Source organism: Nicotiana tomentosiformis, chromosome 8 (genome assembly GCF_000390325.3).
Source record: "Nicotiana tomentosiformis chromosome 8, ASM39032v3, whole genome shotgun sequence".
NCBI classification, from domain to species: Eukaryota; Viridiplantae; Streptophyta; class Magnoliopsida; order Solanales; family Solanaceae; genus Nicotiana; species Nicotiana tomentosiformis.
In genome coordinates this window covers 142,305,254-142,320,078 of record NC_090819.1, presented here as the reverse complement: position 1 = coordinate 142,320,078, position 14,825 = coordinate 142,305,254, and the positions used below count along the sequence as shown (strand labels likewise).

General features: G+C 41.8%; 1 protein-coding gene across 1 annotated transcript; it reads left to right on the top strand.

Moving 5' to 3' along the window:
* Positions 1-11,898: 11,898 nt before the first annotated feature.
* Positions 11,899-12,821, top strand: LOC138898255 (uncharacterized). The gene is made up of 3 exons (XM_070184310.1): positions 11,899-11,999; positions 12,191-12,322; positions 12,368-12,821. Exons 1-3 carry the CDS (start codon positions 11,899-11,901, stop codon positions 12,819-12,821), a joined length of 687 nt encoding a protein of 228 aa, XP_070040411.1.
* Positions 12,822-14,825: the final 2,004 nt, after the last annotated feature.

Genomic DNA, 14,825 nt, shown 5'->3' with positions numbered 1-14,825 from the left:
CAATGGAATCACCCACCGGTGTGGACACACACATAGAAGCACTCAGAGAATCACAAGGCACAACCAGATAAGAAGCAAAATAGGAGGACAAATAGGAATAAGTTTCTCCTGGATCAAATAGAATTGAAGCATCTCTATGGAAAACTCGAACAATACCTGTGATCTCAACATCTAATAACTCGGCCTCAGGCCTAGCTGGAAAAGCATAAAATCAGGGCTGGGACCCACCACTCTAAATTCCGTCTCTGGGACGGCCTCTAACTGGATGGCCTCCACATCTAACGACCTGACCTCCACCTCTAACTGTCAGACCCATGCCCCTTGCTAGCTCGGCAGCTGAGGGAACAGCTGGTGCTGGAACCATAGCACGAGAACCCTGTTGCTGCATGTTACCCTGAGTCCTGGGCAAAATCTAGGAATGTGCCTCAGATCACCATAAGTATAACAGGATCTGGGCTGTTGTGACTGATGACCCTGGAAATGGCCATGTCGATCGGGATAACCACCCTGATGACTCTGGATCAGAGGTGCACTAATAGGAGTTGCTGGTGCACTATAAGCTAGTTGATCGGAATGAGGCATATGAGGGTCGTGACCACCTAAAGCACTGTGGGATGCCTAGAGCACTGAATGAAATGACCTGGGAGGATGGCCTCTACCAAAATTACCCCTGCCTCTAGACGAGGCACCGTTTTACCCATCGAACTGACGAGGCCTCTTATCATAGCCCTGCCCTCTCTCCTGCGCAAGAACCATCTCGATCCTCCTAGCAATATTAGTAGCCACCTGAAAGGAAATCTCACTTCCGGTCTCCTTGGCTATCTAAAGCCTGATAGGGTAAGTGAGTCCGTCAATAAGCCTCCTCACTCTCTCTCCCTCAGTATGAAGTAAAAGGAGAGCATGTCGGGCTAGATCAACAAAACGAGTCTCGTACTAAGTAACAGTCATACTGACATGCTGGAGACGCTCAATTTGCCTGTGGTAATCCTCTCTCAATGTGATAGGGAGGAACTTCTCTAGAAATAGCCGTGAGAACTGCTCCCAAGTCAGTGCAGGAGACCCATTTGTTCTGGTCAACATACAATCTCTACACCACCTCTTGGCGGAACCCGTCATCTGAAATACTGCAAAATTGACCCCATTGGTCTCAAATATACCCATGTTATGCAACACCTCATGGCAGCGGTCAAGATAATCCTGTAGGTCCTCAGAAGGTGTACCACTAAAGTAAACTGGAAAGAGCTTAGTAAACTTGTCCAACATCAATAAAGCCTTAGAAGACATGGCGGGCTTATCAACGGCATGTGCCGCAACAACTAGCTGGACTACCCCAACTGGTGGGGGATGCTGGAGCCTGATACTGGGGAGCCATATGCTCCGCAGCGAGAGTAGTGGGAGTATGTGCTCCTCCCCTAGCCTGTGAGACGGCTGGTGCCACTGGAAATGTACCACTATGGGTCACGCCCTCTATAAGACTCGCCAAATGGGCTAGAGCGTCCTGAAGCACTGGAGTAGCTATGAATCCTTCCGGGACCTGAACTGGTCCAACAGGTACAGTCTGAACTGGAGCCTCCTCCTGAAGATCTACTTGAGGCTCCACTATGGGTGTTGCTGCTCGAGCTCTAAATTGAGCTCTGCCTCTGCCTCTGCCTCTACCTCGACCTATGGCATGACCACGGCCTCGGCCTCTACCCCTGGTCATAGTAGCTACCAGGGGTTCTGGTCCCTATCCGTCGGTAGATGTATTACGTGTTCTCACCATCTGCGAGAGAATAAGAATAAAATGGTTCAATCATCGGTGATAGAATAAAATCATATGACAGAATAAGAAAGAAGTGATATTGTTCCTAAACTTCATAGCCTCTGAGAGATAAGTATCGATCCTTCACACTCTACTAAGCTTGCTCATGACTCGAGAGACCGAAGTAACCTAGTGCTCTGATACCAACTTGTCACGACCCGAAATTCTCACATTCAGGACCGTGATGGCGCCTAACATTTCACTTCTAGGAAAGCCAACCTTAGAATAATCTTAACCATTTTTAAACAAATTAAAATAAACGGAGCTCAATTACTGAAATAAAGTGCGGAAGAACATAACTACCAAATCATCAAAATACATCCCCGAGTAAAGGTCAATAGAATTCAAGCTGTTTGAAAGATAATACACAGATACGATAAGATAGAAGGGGACTTTAGAACTGCGAACGTTGTACAGTTATACCTCAAGTCTCCTCTAGTAGCTGAATCCGAGCAAGTCTATGGTATGCCGCTGGGACCAACTCCAAAATTTGCATAAGAAGTGCAGAGTGTAGTATGAGTACCACCGACCCCATGTACTCCGTAAGTGTCGAGCCTAACCTCGATGAAGTAGTGACGAGGCTATGACAAGACACATACGTAAATAACATGTACAAGTATATATAAATACGAAGCAACAATAACACAATAATTAATAATTTATAAATTTGGGAAGGAATATGTGAATGGGAATAAATGTAATAATTTCAACAGGAGAAGTGTCACGTATCAGCCAATTAATTCATCAACAATAAAATGAGCAGCTGATAATATAAAAATGACACGGCACCACCCTTCGTGCTTTTACTCTCATTCTTCCTATAAATTGATAAATAAATAATAATAATAATAATAATAATAATAATAATAATAATAATAATAATAATTGGTATGGCATCATCCTTCGTGCTTTTACTCTCTTCTGGTATGGCATCATCCTTCGTTCTTTAAATCTCTTTGAAATTGGCACGGCATCACCCTTCGTGCTTTTACACTCTTTCTCACCATGGCAAGGATAATATAAATAATATAAATGGCACAGCATCACCCTTCGTGGTTTTACACTCCTTCTTACCATGAAAATAATAATATAAATTTGGAAGAGTATCTAAATATGGGGATATAAACTTATTAATCAATTCAATACCAGAATACTGACTTCACCTTTCAAAATATTCAACAATAATTAAACTAGCAATAATCTCATGAAAAATGATCAAATAAATAATAATAACTTAAGCATGAATATTTTAATTAAATAGGCAATTATTCACAATAAATAAATTTCACCTGCATGCTTTGACTCAACCACAACACATAAGTACTCGTCATATCACATATACGTTGTACCCGCACATTAAATCACATAGAAAATAGACAACTAAGTCATACTCCCTCAAGTCAAGGTTAACCACGACACTTACCTCGATTTGCAACCAACTCAAGATTCCAATAAACCTTTGCCTCGCGAATTGGTGTCTGAATGCCTCGAATCTTGTCATAAACAATTCAATATACGCAACACGAATCGTAGAAATTAATTCCATATAAAATTACTAATTTTCCATAATAAAATCCAAAATTCATTTTATAAAACGACAATGGGACCCATGTCTCGAATCCAGAAAAATGCACAAAATTAGAACACCCGTTCCGATACGAGTTCATCCATATAAAAATTATCGAATTCTGATATCGGATTGGCTTTCAAATCCTAAATTTTTGTTTTCGGAAAGTTTTACAAAAACCCCAATTTCTCCCATCTAAATCCGAAATAAACAATGAATATAGACATTGATTTATGAAGAAATCGCACAAAAATCGTGGTTTTAAAACCCAAACGAAATGAAGAAAAATTGCCATTTTCGATCCCTTAATGTTCTGCCCAGTCTCGCATTTGCGTGCAAAAGGTCGCATCTGCAAAATGGATTGCAAAGCCGGTGTCCGCATCTGCGGAAATTGGGCCGCATTTGCGGCTGCACAAAAGCGCATGAAGGAGCCGCAGAAGTGGTACCTTCCGCATTTGCGATCGTCAAGCCGCAGAAGCGGTGGTCGCATCCTCGACCATTTTCTCGCAGAAGCGAGTAGGCTGCCCAGGCATCAAATTCGCAGGAGTGACGAGACTCACTGCAGAAGCGGGGCCGCACCTGCACCCCAAAAGTTGCAGGTGCAAAACACCAGAATCAGACCTCCAAATGTTTACAAAAATGATCTGAAACACGTCCGAAACTCACCCGCGCCATTCGGGGCCTCGTTCAATTATACCAACCAGTCCCGTAACATAACGCGGACTTACTCGGGGTCTCAAATCACGTCAAATAATATTGAAATTACAATTCACACCTCGATTCAGACTTATGAATTTTAAACTTTTCAATTTACAAAACTTGTGCCGAAACATGTTAAATGAATCTGGAATGACTTCAAATTTATTTCACAAGTCATAAATGATATAACATAACTATTCAAATTTCCAGAATTGTGTTCCAACCCCGATATCAATAAAGTCAAATTCGCGGTCAAACTTTGGAATCTATAAGCTTTCAAACTTCCAATTTTCAACAAATGGCGATAACTTGAGTTAGGGACCTCCGAATTTAATTTCGGGCATACGCTCAAGTCCCAGATCATGATACTGACCTACCGGAACTGTCAAAACACTGATCCAAGTCATTTTACGAAAAATGTTGACCAAAGTCAACTCAGTTGAGTTTTAAAGCTCTATTTCATATTTTAATCTATTTTTCACATAAAAACTTATCGAAAAATTATATGGAATAGGCACGCAAGTTGAGAAATGATAAATAGTGCTTTTCGAGGTCTTAGAACACAAAAATAAATTTTTAAATTAAAGATGACATTTTGGGTCATCACAATCATAATTGACATTAAAGGAGGACACGATCCTAGGACCTCCTTTCCTAGAGATAGCAATAAATAGTGAGCTCAGTTATCATTGTAAAGGATGCGAATTTTCTGGCAAAACATACATTGTATTCTATAAAAAGCCTAATACAATCTTTTTTTTGCTCTTTGATCTTATCATTGGTGTATCCGGAAACCTTGTTCCCGAAACTGTCATCTCTGCTATTTCATCTACATTTCAAGGATAAGTATTATGTATTTCTTCAATTATTGCATTAATTCAGGATCAAATTAGTTTACTTGTCTAGAAACCACGTACAAATTTAATTGTACCATTTTACGGGTAAACAAGATCATCATCTGGTTCCAAAAACAGGATATATCACATAAAAGTTAGAAGTTAATATTTTGTTTAAGAATTACCGAAGGAGTAGCGTAATTATATCCATTTGTCTTTAACTTTACGGGCGAACGTTTCACGTGTTTTTTCTACGCATCAATTTTAATCTAATTGGTATCTGTAGATAAATTACAACATTATCCATTTTACTCTTATTGAACATATTTCATTATGATATTCAATAATTTTCCTAAATAAACAATTTTCTCGCTAATGAGATATTGCGTTAGATATACAAGTAAATATAATAAGTAGCTGAATATTATTAAGAAAAAGTTAAACTGATTATTCCGAGAGGACCTAGTTTATTTCACAGCCATAAATTTATAACGTTGCAATGTCAACTGTTCTATTTGATTTAGAAATTCACTTTTGAGGCTATTCTAGACCAACTAACTTTCAGGTTTTGAGAGACAACCACCTATGCTTTTAATAATCATGAATGATATTTTGATTCATATATCTAATCTTTAGTTTCTGTTACCTTAAAGGTAAGAATGGTAAAATATATCTATGCTCTATACGAAATTAATAACATTTAGCTTCCATTATATAATTAGAACCCAGTCATTAGTGGGAGACTTTTTCGTAACGGCTAGGTATGATTAGAGTAAATAGGCCTTTTCCCCCCAAATAAATAGATGTTAGATACCTCCTCATATCCGGTCTATATGAACCTTTTCAAAGTACAAGGGTCAAATTAACTAATTTTCGATATGAATTTTGACATAGAATTCTAAATATATTTGAAACAAAATTTACATATCTATAAACTACATAAAAAGTACTATAAGTTACAATAGTTAATAATTCAAAGTATTTAAAACTATTTGCCAAAATTATATTCAAAAATAACTTTGTTTGACTTTCCAAATACTAATTATAACAACTCGGCCGGTCGTTTTGAGTATTACAGCCATGTTCCCCCATTTACTACTTATCATGTGTTCAATTATAATTCTGTGACTTGTTGGGGAGGTTTCAGAATGAATTGGAACACTTAGTTCCAAGATTTAAAGCTTATGTTGAAATAGTTGTCCGAATATTGACTTATGTATAAATGACTCCAGAATAGAGTTTTGATGATTCCAATAGCTCTGTATGGTGATTTTGGACTTAGGAGTGTGTCCGAAAGAGTATTTGGAAGTCTGTAGTTAAATTAGGCTTGAAATGGCGAAAATAGAAAATTCAAAATTTGAAAGTTTGACCGGGAGTTGACTTTTTGATATCGGGGTCAGAATCCGATTCTAGAAATTGAAATATGTATGTTATGTCATTTATGACTTGTGTGCAAAATTTGAGGTCAATCACTTGATTTGATAAGTTTCGGCATCAAATGTAGAAGTTGGGATTTGTTAGTTTTCATTAGACTTGAATTGGGGTGCGATTCATGGTTTTAGCGTTGCTTGATGTAATTTGAGGCCTCGACTAAATTTATATTATGTTTTAGAACTTGTTAGTGTATTTGGTTGAAGTCCCGGCGGCCTCGGGTGAGTTTCGGATAGTTAACAGATCAAAATTTGGACTTAGAACAAAGCTGGAATTTGTTGCCTACTCATGCAATTGCACCTGCCGAACTTTTCTCGCAGAAGCGAGCTTTTCAAGCCCAGATGCGGGCAGTGGGCTGGCGAGGCAGTGGTCGCAAGTGCAAGGGAATTTCCGCACCTGCGAGACTGCAGATGCGGACAGGGCAACGCAAAAGCGTAAGGTCCGCAGAAGCGAGTCCGCAGGAGCGAAGGAGGCGCAGAATTGGAAGAAAGACCGTAGAAGCGGTTGCGCATAAGCGGCTAAAATTTCACAAATGCGAAAGCACTAGCAGTGTTAAAACGAGGGGTTCTGTGATGGCCCAAAATGTCATCTTTAATTTAAACATTCATTACTATGTTCTAAGACCTCGAAAAGCACTATTCATTATTTTTCGATTTGCGTGCGCAATCCATATAAAGTTTCGGAAAGTTTTTATATGAAAAATTGATTAAAATGTGAAATAGAGCCTTAAAACTCAACTGAGATGACTTTGGTCAACATTATGAGAAAATGGACCCTGATCAATATTTTGACAGCTCCGGTAGGTCCGTATCGTAATTTGTGACTTGGGCGTATGCCCAGAATTTAATTTGGAGGTCCCTAGCTCAAGTTATGACCATTTAATGAAAACTGGTAATTTAACGGCTAGGTTGGTGGAACATTACGGGGAAAGGAAGAAGGATCTGTACATGGTATTTATTGACCTGGAGAAAGCGTATGAAAAGGTACCTAGGGAGGTTCTTTGGAGATGCCTGGAGGCGAAAGGCGTGCCGGTTGCTTACATTAGGGCAATTAAAGACATGTATGAGGAAGCTAAGACCCGGGTTAGGACGGTGGGAGGCGACTCCGAGCATTTTTCGGCTGTTATGGGGCTACACTAAGGATCTGCGCTTAGCCCATTTTTATTTGCCCTGGTAAGGGACGCACTGACGCACCATATTCAAGGGTAGGTGCCATGGTGTATGTTATTCGCTGACGACATAGTTCTGATTAATGAGACGCGAGGCGGAGTTAACGAGAGGCTGGAAGTTTGGAGACAGGCCCTTGAGTCTAAAGGTTTCAAGTTTAGCAGAACTAAGACAGAATACCTAGAGTGCAAGTTCAGCACCGAGTCGAGGGAAGTGAGTGTGGACGTGATGCTTGAATCACAGGTCATCCCCAAGAGAAGCAGTTTCAAGTACCTTGGGTCAGTTATACAGGTGGACAGGGAGATCGACGAAGATATTGCGCACCGTATATGGGTGGGGTGGATGAAGTGGGGGTTAGCATCCGGAGTCCTATGTGACAAGAAGGTGTCAGTGAGGGTCAAAGGTAAATTCTACAAAGCGGTGGTTAGACCAGCCATGTTGTATGGGGCAGAGTGTTAGCCGGTTAAGAACTCGCATATCCAGAGGATGAAAGTAGCAGAAATGAGAATGTTGAGGTTGATGTGTGGAGACACTAGGATGGATAAGATTAGGAATGAAGATATTCGGGAGAAGGTGGGCGTGGCCCCTATGGATGACAAGATACAGGAAGCTAGGCTCAGATGGTTCGGACACGTGTGGAGGAGAAGTCCAAACGTCCCAGTTAGGAGATGTGAGAGGTTGGCTTTGACAAGTATAAGAAGAGGCAGAGGGCGGACCAAGAAGTATTGGGGAGAGGCGATCAGGCAGGACATGGCGAGGCTTCAGATTTCCGAGGACATGGCCCTTGATAAGAAACTGTGGAGGTCTAGCATTAGGGTTGTAGGATAGGGGGTAGCGGAGCTCTTTGCTACTTCGCACCAGGTAAGAGGCTACTTTGGCAGGGTTGTGTCCTAGAGTGCTAGTGGTTATTGTTGTGTCCACACCTCTCTTTCACTTTACATATTACCGGGCCTTTCTTACGTGCTACTGTAATTGTTTTTCAACTATTTTCTGGTACTTTTGATTATGTAACTATTTTATGCCTTCTGTTGTTTGTACTGATATATTGTCTCTTCATCTGCTTGAACCCAGGGTCTATCGGAAATAGCCTCTCTACCCCTTGAGGTAGGGGTAAGGTCTGCGTACACTCTCCCCTCCCCAGACCCCACTTGTGGGATTTTACTGGGTTGTTGTTATTGTAGTAGTAGTAATTTAAAGGCTAAAGATTTCAAAAGTTTGACCACAGATTTGAAGTTTTGATATCGGGTTCAAAATCTGATTATGGGAATTGGAATAGCTCTGCTATGTCATTTATGACTTGTGTGCCAAATTTGAAGTCATCCCGTATTCGTTTAATATGTTTTGGCACGAGTTTTGCAAATTGAAAAGTTTAAAAATCAAAAGTTCGAATCGAGGTGTGAATTGTAATTTTGGTGTTGTTTGATGTGATTTGAGACCCCGAGTAGGTCCGTATTATGTTATGGAACTGGTTGATATAATTAGACGAGGTCCCGAGGGGCTCGGGTGAGTTTCTGACGTGTTGCGGATCATTTTTGTAATAGTTTACAGGTCTGGTTCTGGTGTTTCGCACCTGCGACTTTTGGAGCGCAGGTGCGGCCCCGCTTCTGTAGAGAGCCTCGTTTCTTCTGCGATTTTGGAGCTGGGCAGCTACTTGCTTCTGCGAGAAAATGATCGCAGATGCGACCACCGTTTCTGCGGTTAGGCCTTCGCAGATGCGGAAGGCACTGCTTCTGCGGCTCCTTCATGCGCTTCTGCGCAGCTGCAAATGCGGCTCAACTTCTGCAGATGCGGACACATGCTGGGCAAGCCTGTTTCGTAGATGCGAGATTTTTCTCGCAAATGCGAACTCGCAGATGTGAAAATATGTCTGCGAATGTGAAAATGCTGGACAAAATGCTTAAAACTCGGGAGTTTGCCATTTTTACTCATTTTTTAGTATTGAGTCTCGGATTTTGGCATTTCCAAAGGGATTTTTCACGACTTTGCATTGGGTAAGTGGTCTATAACCAAAAATGATTATATTTCATGAATCCATGTCTATATTCATCATTTATTTTGGATTTAGATGGAAGAAATTGGAATTTTGGTAAAACTTTCCAAAAACAAAAAATTAAGATTTGAAGGTCCATTTGACATCGAAATTTGGTAATTGTTGTATGGTTGGACTCATCTCGGAACGGGTGTTCATATTTCGTAAGTTTTTTCGAGATTCAAGACGTGGGCCCCACTGTTAATTTTTGGGATGAATTTTGGATTTTAATCCGAAAAATTTATAAACTCATATGGAATTAATTCCTACGATTTGTATTGAGTATATTGAATTGTTTATGACTAGATTTGAGGATTTCGGACACTAATTCGCGGGGCAAGGGTGTATTGAAATCTTGAATTTGGTTGCGAAGCGAGGTAAGTGTCGTGGTTAACCTTGACTTGAGGGAATAGAACCTTTGAATTATTTGCTACGTGAATTTCATGTGTAACAATGTATAGACAATGTGACGAGTGTCTATACTTTATCAAATTAATTGTTTGCATAATTATCTAAAAATCATAAATTGTTTTAAGACACGAATTAATTGTTATAATAATTGTTTCTCTCATATTCCTTGTTAGTTATTAATTCTTGAATTCATGAAATAATTGTTACATGCTTATTTTGATTTTTGTGTCTTAATTTCTACTTGACATTTAGCATATTAAATATGAAATTGCCTATTTTCTCCCTGATTTTCCACAATTAATTGCTACTTGTCATTACTTATTTTCTGAATAAATTATAATCATTGTATGGTTTGTTGCCTAATAATTTCTTATTGAATGTGGTATTTACTGGAGTATTTTTATTATAATCAAGAGTTATTAATTTTATATTGCTGGAGTGGGTTGCACGCCGCAACGGAAATAAAAATGAATATATCAGGGGATCGGGTTGCACGCCGCAGCGGATTATATTTTAAGTTTATATTGTTGGAGCGGGTTGCACGCCGCAACGGAAATTTATTGAAAAAAATTATATTATTGGAGCAGGTTGCACGCCGCAACGGAAATTGATTGAAATAATAATTGGTTATGACTGCTGAGTTGGTTTCAATAGTTGAAATGAGATACCTACCTTAGCCTCGTCACTACTTCATCGAGGTTAGGCTCGGCACTTACAGAGTACATGGGGTCGGTTGTACTCATACTATACTCTGCACATCTTGTGCATATTACGGAGTTGGTCCCAATGGCGTACTGTAGATTGGCTTGGGTTCAGCTACCAGTGAAGACTTGAGGTATAGCTGCACGACCTTCGCAACTCTGAAGTCCCCTTCTACTTTATTTTAGCTGTGTGCTTTCTTTCGGGCAGCTTTATTTTGTTCATACCCTTGTTTGTATTATTCTAGAGGCTCGTGCACTTGTGACACCAATTCTAGGATGGTATTCAGACATCGCTAGTATTATGGAGTATTCACTTTATTTCAAACTTTATTTTTGCATTTGTTTCTTTGTTATTAATTAAATTACAAATTGTGTTAAAATGGCTAATTACATTCTAACATTGGCTTGCCTAGCAAGTGAAATGTTAAGCGCCATCACGGTCTTGAAGGTGGAAATTTCGGGTCGTGATAGGTTTCGAGGTCCTTTCTCATTTTTGGACTTCAAACACACGGTTTGGGGCGATTTTTTAGAGGGCTTTCATGGGAATTCTTGAGGTAAGTCACTTGCGATCATTGTTAGTCAATTTTTTTCGGGTTCTGAGACGTGGTCCCCACTGATTTTATTTTTTTGAATCTCGGATTTTGTTGAAAAATTTAGTATTTTCATATGGAATTGATTCCTATAATTTTTAGAGTCTTACGGATCGGTACGGAGACGTCTGTACTTATCTTCGAGAGGCTGCAGAACCCTTAGGAAACTACACATCCTTGAATTCTTGTCGTGCGAATCTGTTGATTCTAGTAACTAAACATTTGTTGTTTCATTCTCTCACAGATGGTGAGGACTCGTACTACCGGGCAGGATGGACAGCCACCAGTACCACCAGCCAGGGCCACCAGAAGCCGAGGGCGCGGTAAGGGCAGAGGTGCAGCCCGCACAACAGCTGGGGAAGTACATGCAGATCCACCAGTTGCCCCAGATCAAGACCAGATTCTAGTTGTTGATGCACTAGCTCAGGGACCACCTGTGGCTATTGTGATTCCAAGCCTTCAAGAGGCCTTAGCTCAGAATCTGACTGCGTGTACCAGCCTTGCTCATGCAGTCTCTATTCCGGCCGCAGAAGCCACTTCTTAGGATGGGGGAGGTGCTCAAACTCCCGCTGCCCGCACACTAGAGCAGGTGGTACAGAGATTCCAGACACCGAGGGAACCACCAGCCCAGCCGGTTATAGCTGCTCGGAACTATGTGGTTCCTGCTATGCCTGAAGATGAGCAGCGTAGATTGGAGAGGTTTAGGAGACTCCAGCCTCCATATTTCAGTGGTGCAGAGGGAGAGGATGCCAAGGGTTTCTTGGACAGGTGTCAGAGAATACTCCGTACAGTAGGTATTCTGGAGACCAGGGGGTCTCGTTCACTACCTTTCAGTTCTCTGGGGCTGCATTCAGTTGGTGGGAGGCTCACGAGAGGCGTAGGCCGGTTGGCACAGTGCCACTTACCTAGCAGCAAATCTCTATTACCTTTCTGGAGAAGTTTGTGCCTTAGTCCTGCAGAGAGGAGTTGCGCAAGCAGTTTGATCAGCTTTGTCAGGATGATATGTCTGTGACACAGTATGAGATACGATTCTCGGTGTTAGCCCGTCATGCTATCTGGTTGGTTTCCAAAGACAGGGAGAGGATCAAGAGGTTTATAGATGGCCTCACTTATCAGCTGCAGTTTCTTATGACTAGAGAGAGTGTGTCTGGTTCTACTTTTGATGAGGTTGTCAACATTGCTCGTCAGATTGAGATGGTTCGTAGTAAGGAGAGGGTTGATAGGGAGGCCAAGAGGCCTCGTGGACAGGGAGGATTTTGTGGTGCTCCTTCTGGGGGTCAGTTACAGCACGGTAGGGGTCGTCTTTTCAGGCATACTCAAATGGCTCGCCCAGTGCACCGAGGTGCATCATCCGGTCATGGGCCCCATGGTTATCAGCAGGTCCAGACATCATTCGGTGCGCTACCAGCTCAGAGTTCGTCGCATACACCATCAGCTCAGGGTTCATCTGTGCCAGGACCTTCTAGCAGTTATTCTAGTGCTCAGGGTTTCCTTCAGTCCCTAGTGGCCGGTAGAGGTTGCTTTGAGTGTGGAATTTTGGGTCATATCAAGAGGTTTTGTCCCCGCCTGATGGGAGGTTCATCTCAGTAGATAAGTCATCCTTCGATTTCAGCACCAGTTCCTCCACCACCCGCCCAGCCAACTAGGGGTGGAGCTCAGTCAGCTAGGGGTCGTCCGAGAGGGGGAGGCTGATCAGGGGGCGGCCATGCCCGTTTCTATGCCCTACCAGCCATACCAGATGCATTTGCATCAGATTCTGTGATTACATGTATTGTTTCAGTTTGCCACCGAGATGCCTCAGTATTATTTGACCCTGGGTCTACTTATTCATATATTTCCTCGTATTTTGCTCATTTTCTGGATATGCGCCGTGAGTTTTTAGTTTCATCTGTTTATGTATCTACTCCTGTGGGTAATACTATTATTGTGGACCGCGTATATCGGTCATGTGTGGTGACCATTGGGGTCTGGAGACTAGAGTGGATCTTTTGCTGCTCAGTATGGTCGATTTTGATGTGATATTGGGTATGGATTGGTTGTATCCATGTCATGATGTTCTAGATTATCACGCTAAGACCGTGACGTTGGCAATGCCGGGGTTGCCGAGGGTTGAGTGGATCGGTTCTATAGACTATGTTCCCAGTAGAGTGATTTCATACTTGAAGGCTCAGCAGATGGTTGAGAAGGGTTGCCTATCTTATTTGGCTTTTGTGAGGGATGGTAGAGCAGAGGTCCCTGCTATTGATTCTGTTCCTGTGGTGCGTGAGTTTTCGAATGTGTTTCCTGCAGACCTGTCGGGCATGCCGCCTGACAGGGATATTGACTTTGGTATTGATTTGGTGTCGGGCACTCAGCCCATTTCTATTCCACTATATCGTATGGAACCGGTGGAGTTGAAGGAGTTGAAGGACAGCTTCAGGAACTCCTTGATAAGGGGTTTATTCTGCCTAGTGTGTCACCTTGGGGTGCACCGGTTCTATTTGTGAAGAAGAAGGATGGTTCCATGAGGATGTGCATTGATTACAGGCAGTTAAACAAGGTCACAGTCAAGAATAAGTATCCTTTGCCTCGCATTGATGATCTATTTGACCATCTTCAGGGGGCGAGGTTAATCTCCAAGATTGATTTGAGGTATGGGTATCACCAGCTGAAGATTCAGGATTTGGATATTCTTAAGACAACTTTCAGGACCCGATATGGCCATTATGAGTTCTTAGTGATGTCTTTTGGGCTGACCAATGCCCCAGCAGCGTTCATGAATTTGATGAATAGTGTATTCTATCCCTATTTGGACTCATTCGTTATTGTATTCATTGATGACATCCTAGTGTACTCTCGTAGCTAGGAGGAGCATGCTCAGCATCTGAGGATTGTATTATAGAGATTGAGGGAGGAGAAACTTTATCCAAAGTTCTCCAAGTGTGAGTTTTGGCTCGGTTCAGTAGCATTCTTGAGGCATGTGGTGTCCAGTGAGGGTATTCAGGTGGATCCGAAGAAGATAGAGGCGGTGTAGAGTTGGCCCAGACCGTCCTCATCCACGGAGATTAGGAGCTTCCTTGGTTTGGCGGGCTATTACCGTCGCTTTGTGGAGGGATTTTCATTTATTGCATCGCTCTTGACCAAAACAGGTGCTCTATTCAGGTGGTCGGATGAGTGTGAGAAGAGCTTCTAGAAGCTCAAGACTGCTTTGACCACAGCTCCAGTTCTAGTTCTGTCGTCAGCTTCAGGTTCTTACACCGTGTATTGTGATGCTTCGAGGATAGGTATTTAGTGTGTTCTGATGCAAGAGAGTAGGGTAATTGCCTATGTCTTGCGCCAGTTGAAGACTCGTGAGAAGAACTATCTTGTCCATGATCTTAAGTTAGTAGCTATTGTGCATGCCTTAAAGGTTTGGCGGCACTATTTGTACGGGGTTCATTATGAGATCTATACTGATCATCAGAGTTTACAGCACCTGTTCAAGCAGAAGGATCTTAATTTTCATCAGCGGAGATGGTTGGAGCTTCTCAAGGACTATGATATCACTATTTTGTATTATCCGGGGAAGTCCAATGTGGTGGCTGATGCTTTGAGTCGCCGGGCGGAGAGTTTGGG

Bases quoted from the DNA above. Each gene is read 5' to 3' on its own strand.
- LOC138898255 (XM_070184310.1), top strand. From the start codon at position 11,899: ATGCCTGAAGATGAGCAGCGTAGATTGGAGAGGTTTAGGAGACTCCAG. The intron at 12,000-12,190 runs GTGTCAGAGAAT...TTAGTCCTGCAG, and splicing joins GCCAAGGGTTTCTTGGACAG to AGAGGAGTTGCGCAAGCAGT. The intron at 12,323-12,367 runs GTTTATAGATGG...TCTTATGACTAG, and splicing joins GACAGGGAGAGGATCAAGAG to AGAGAGTGTGTCTGGTTCTA.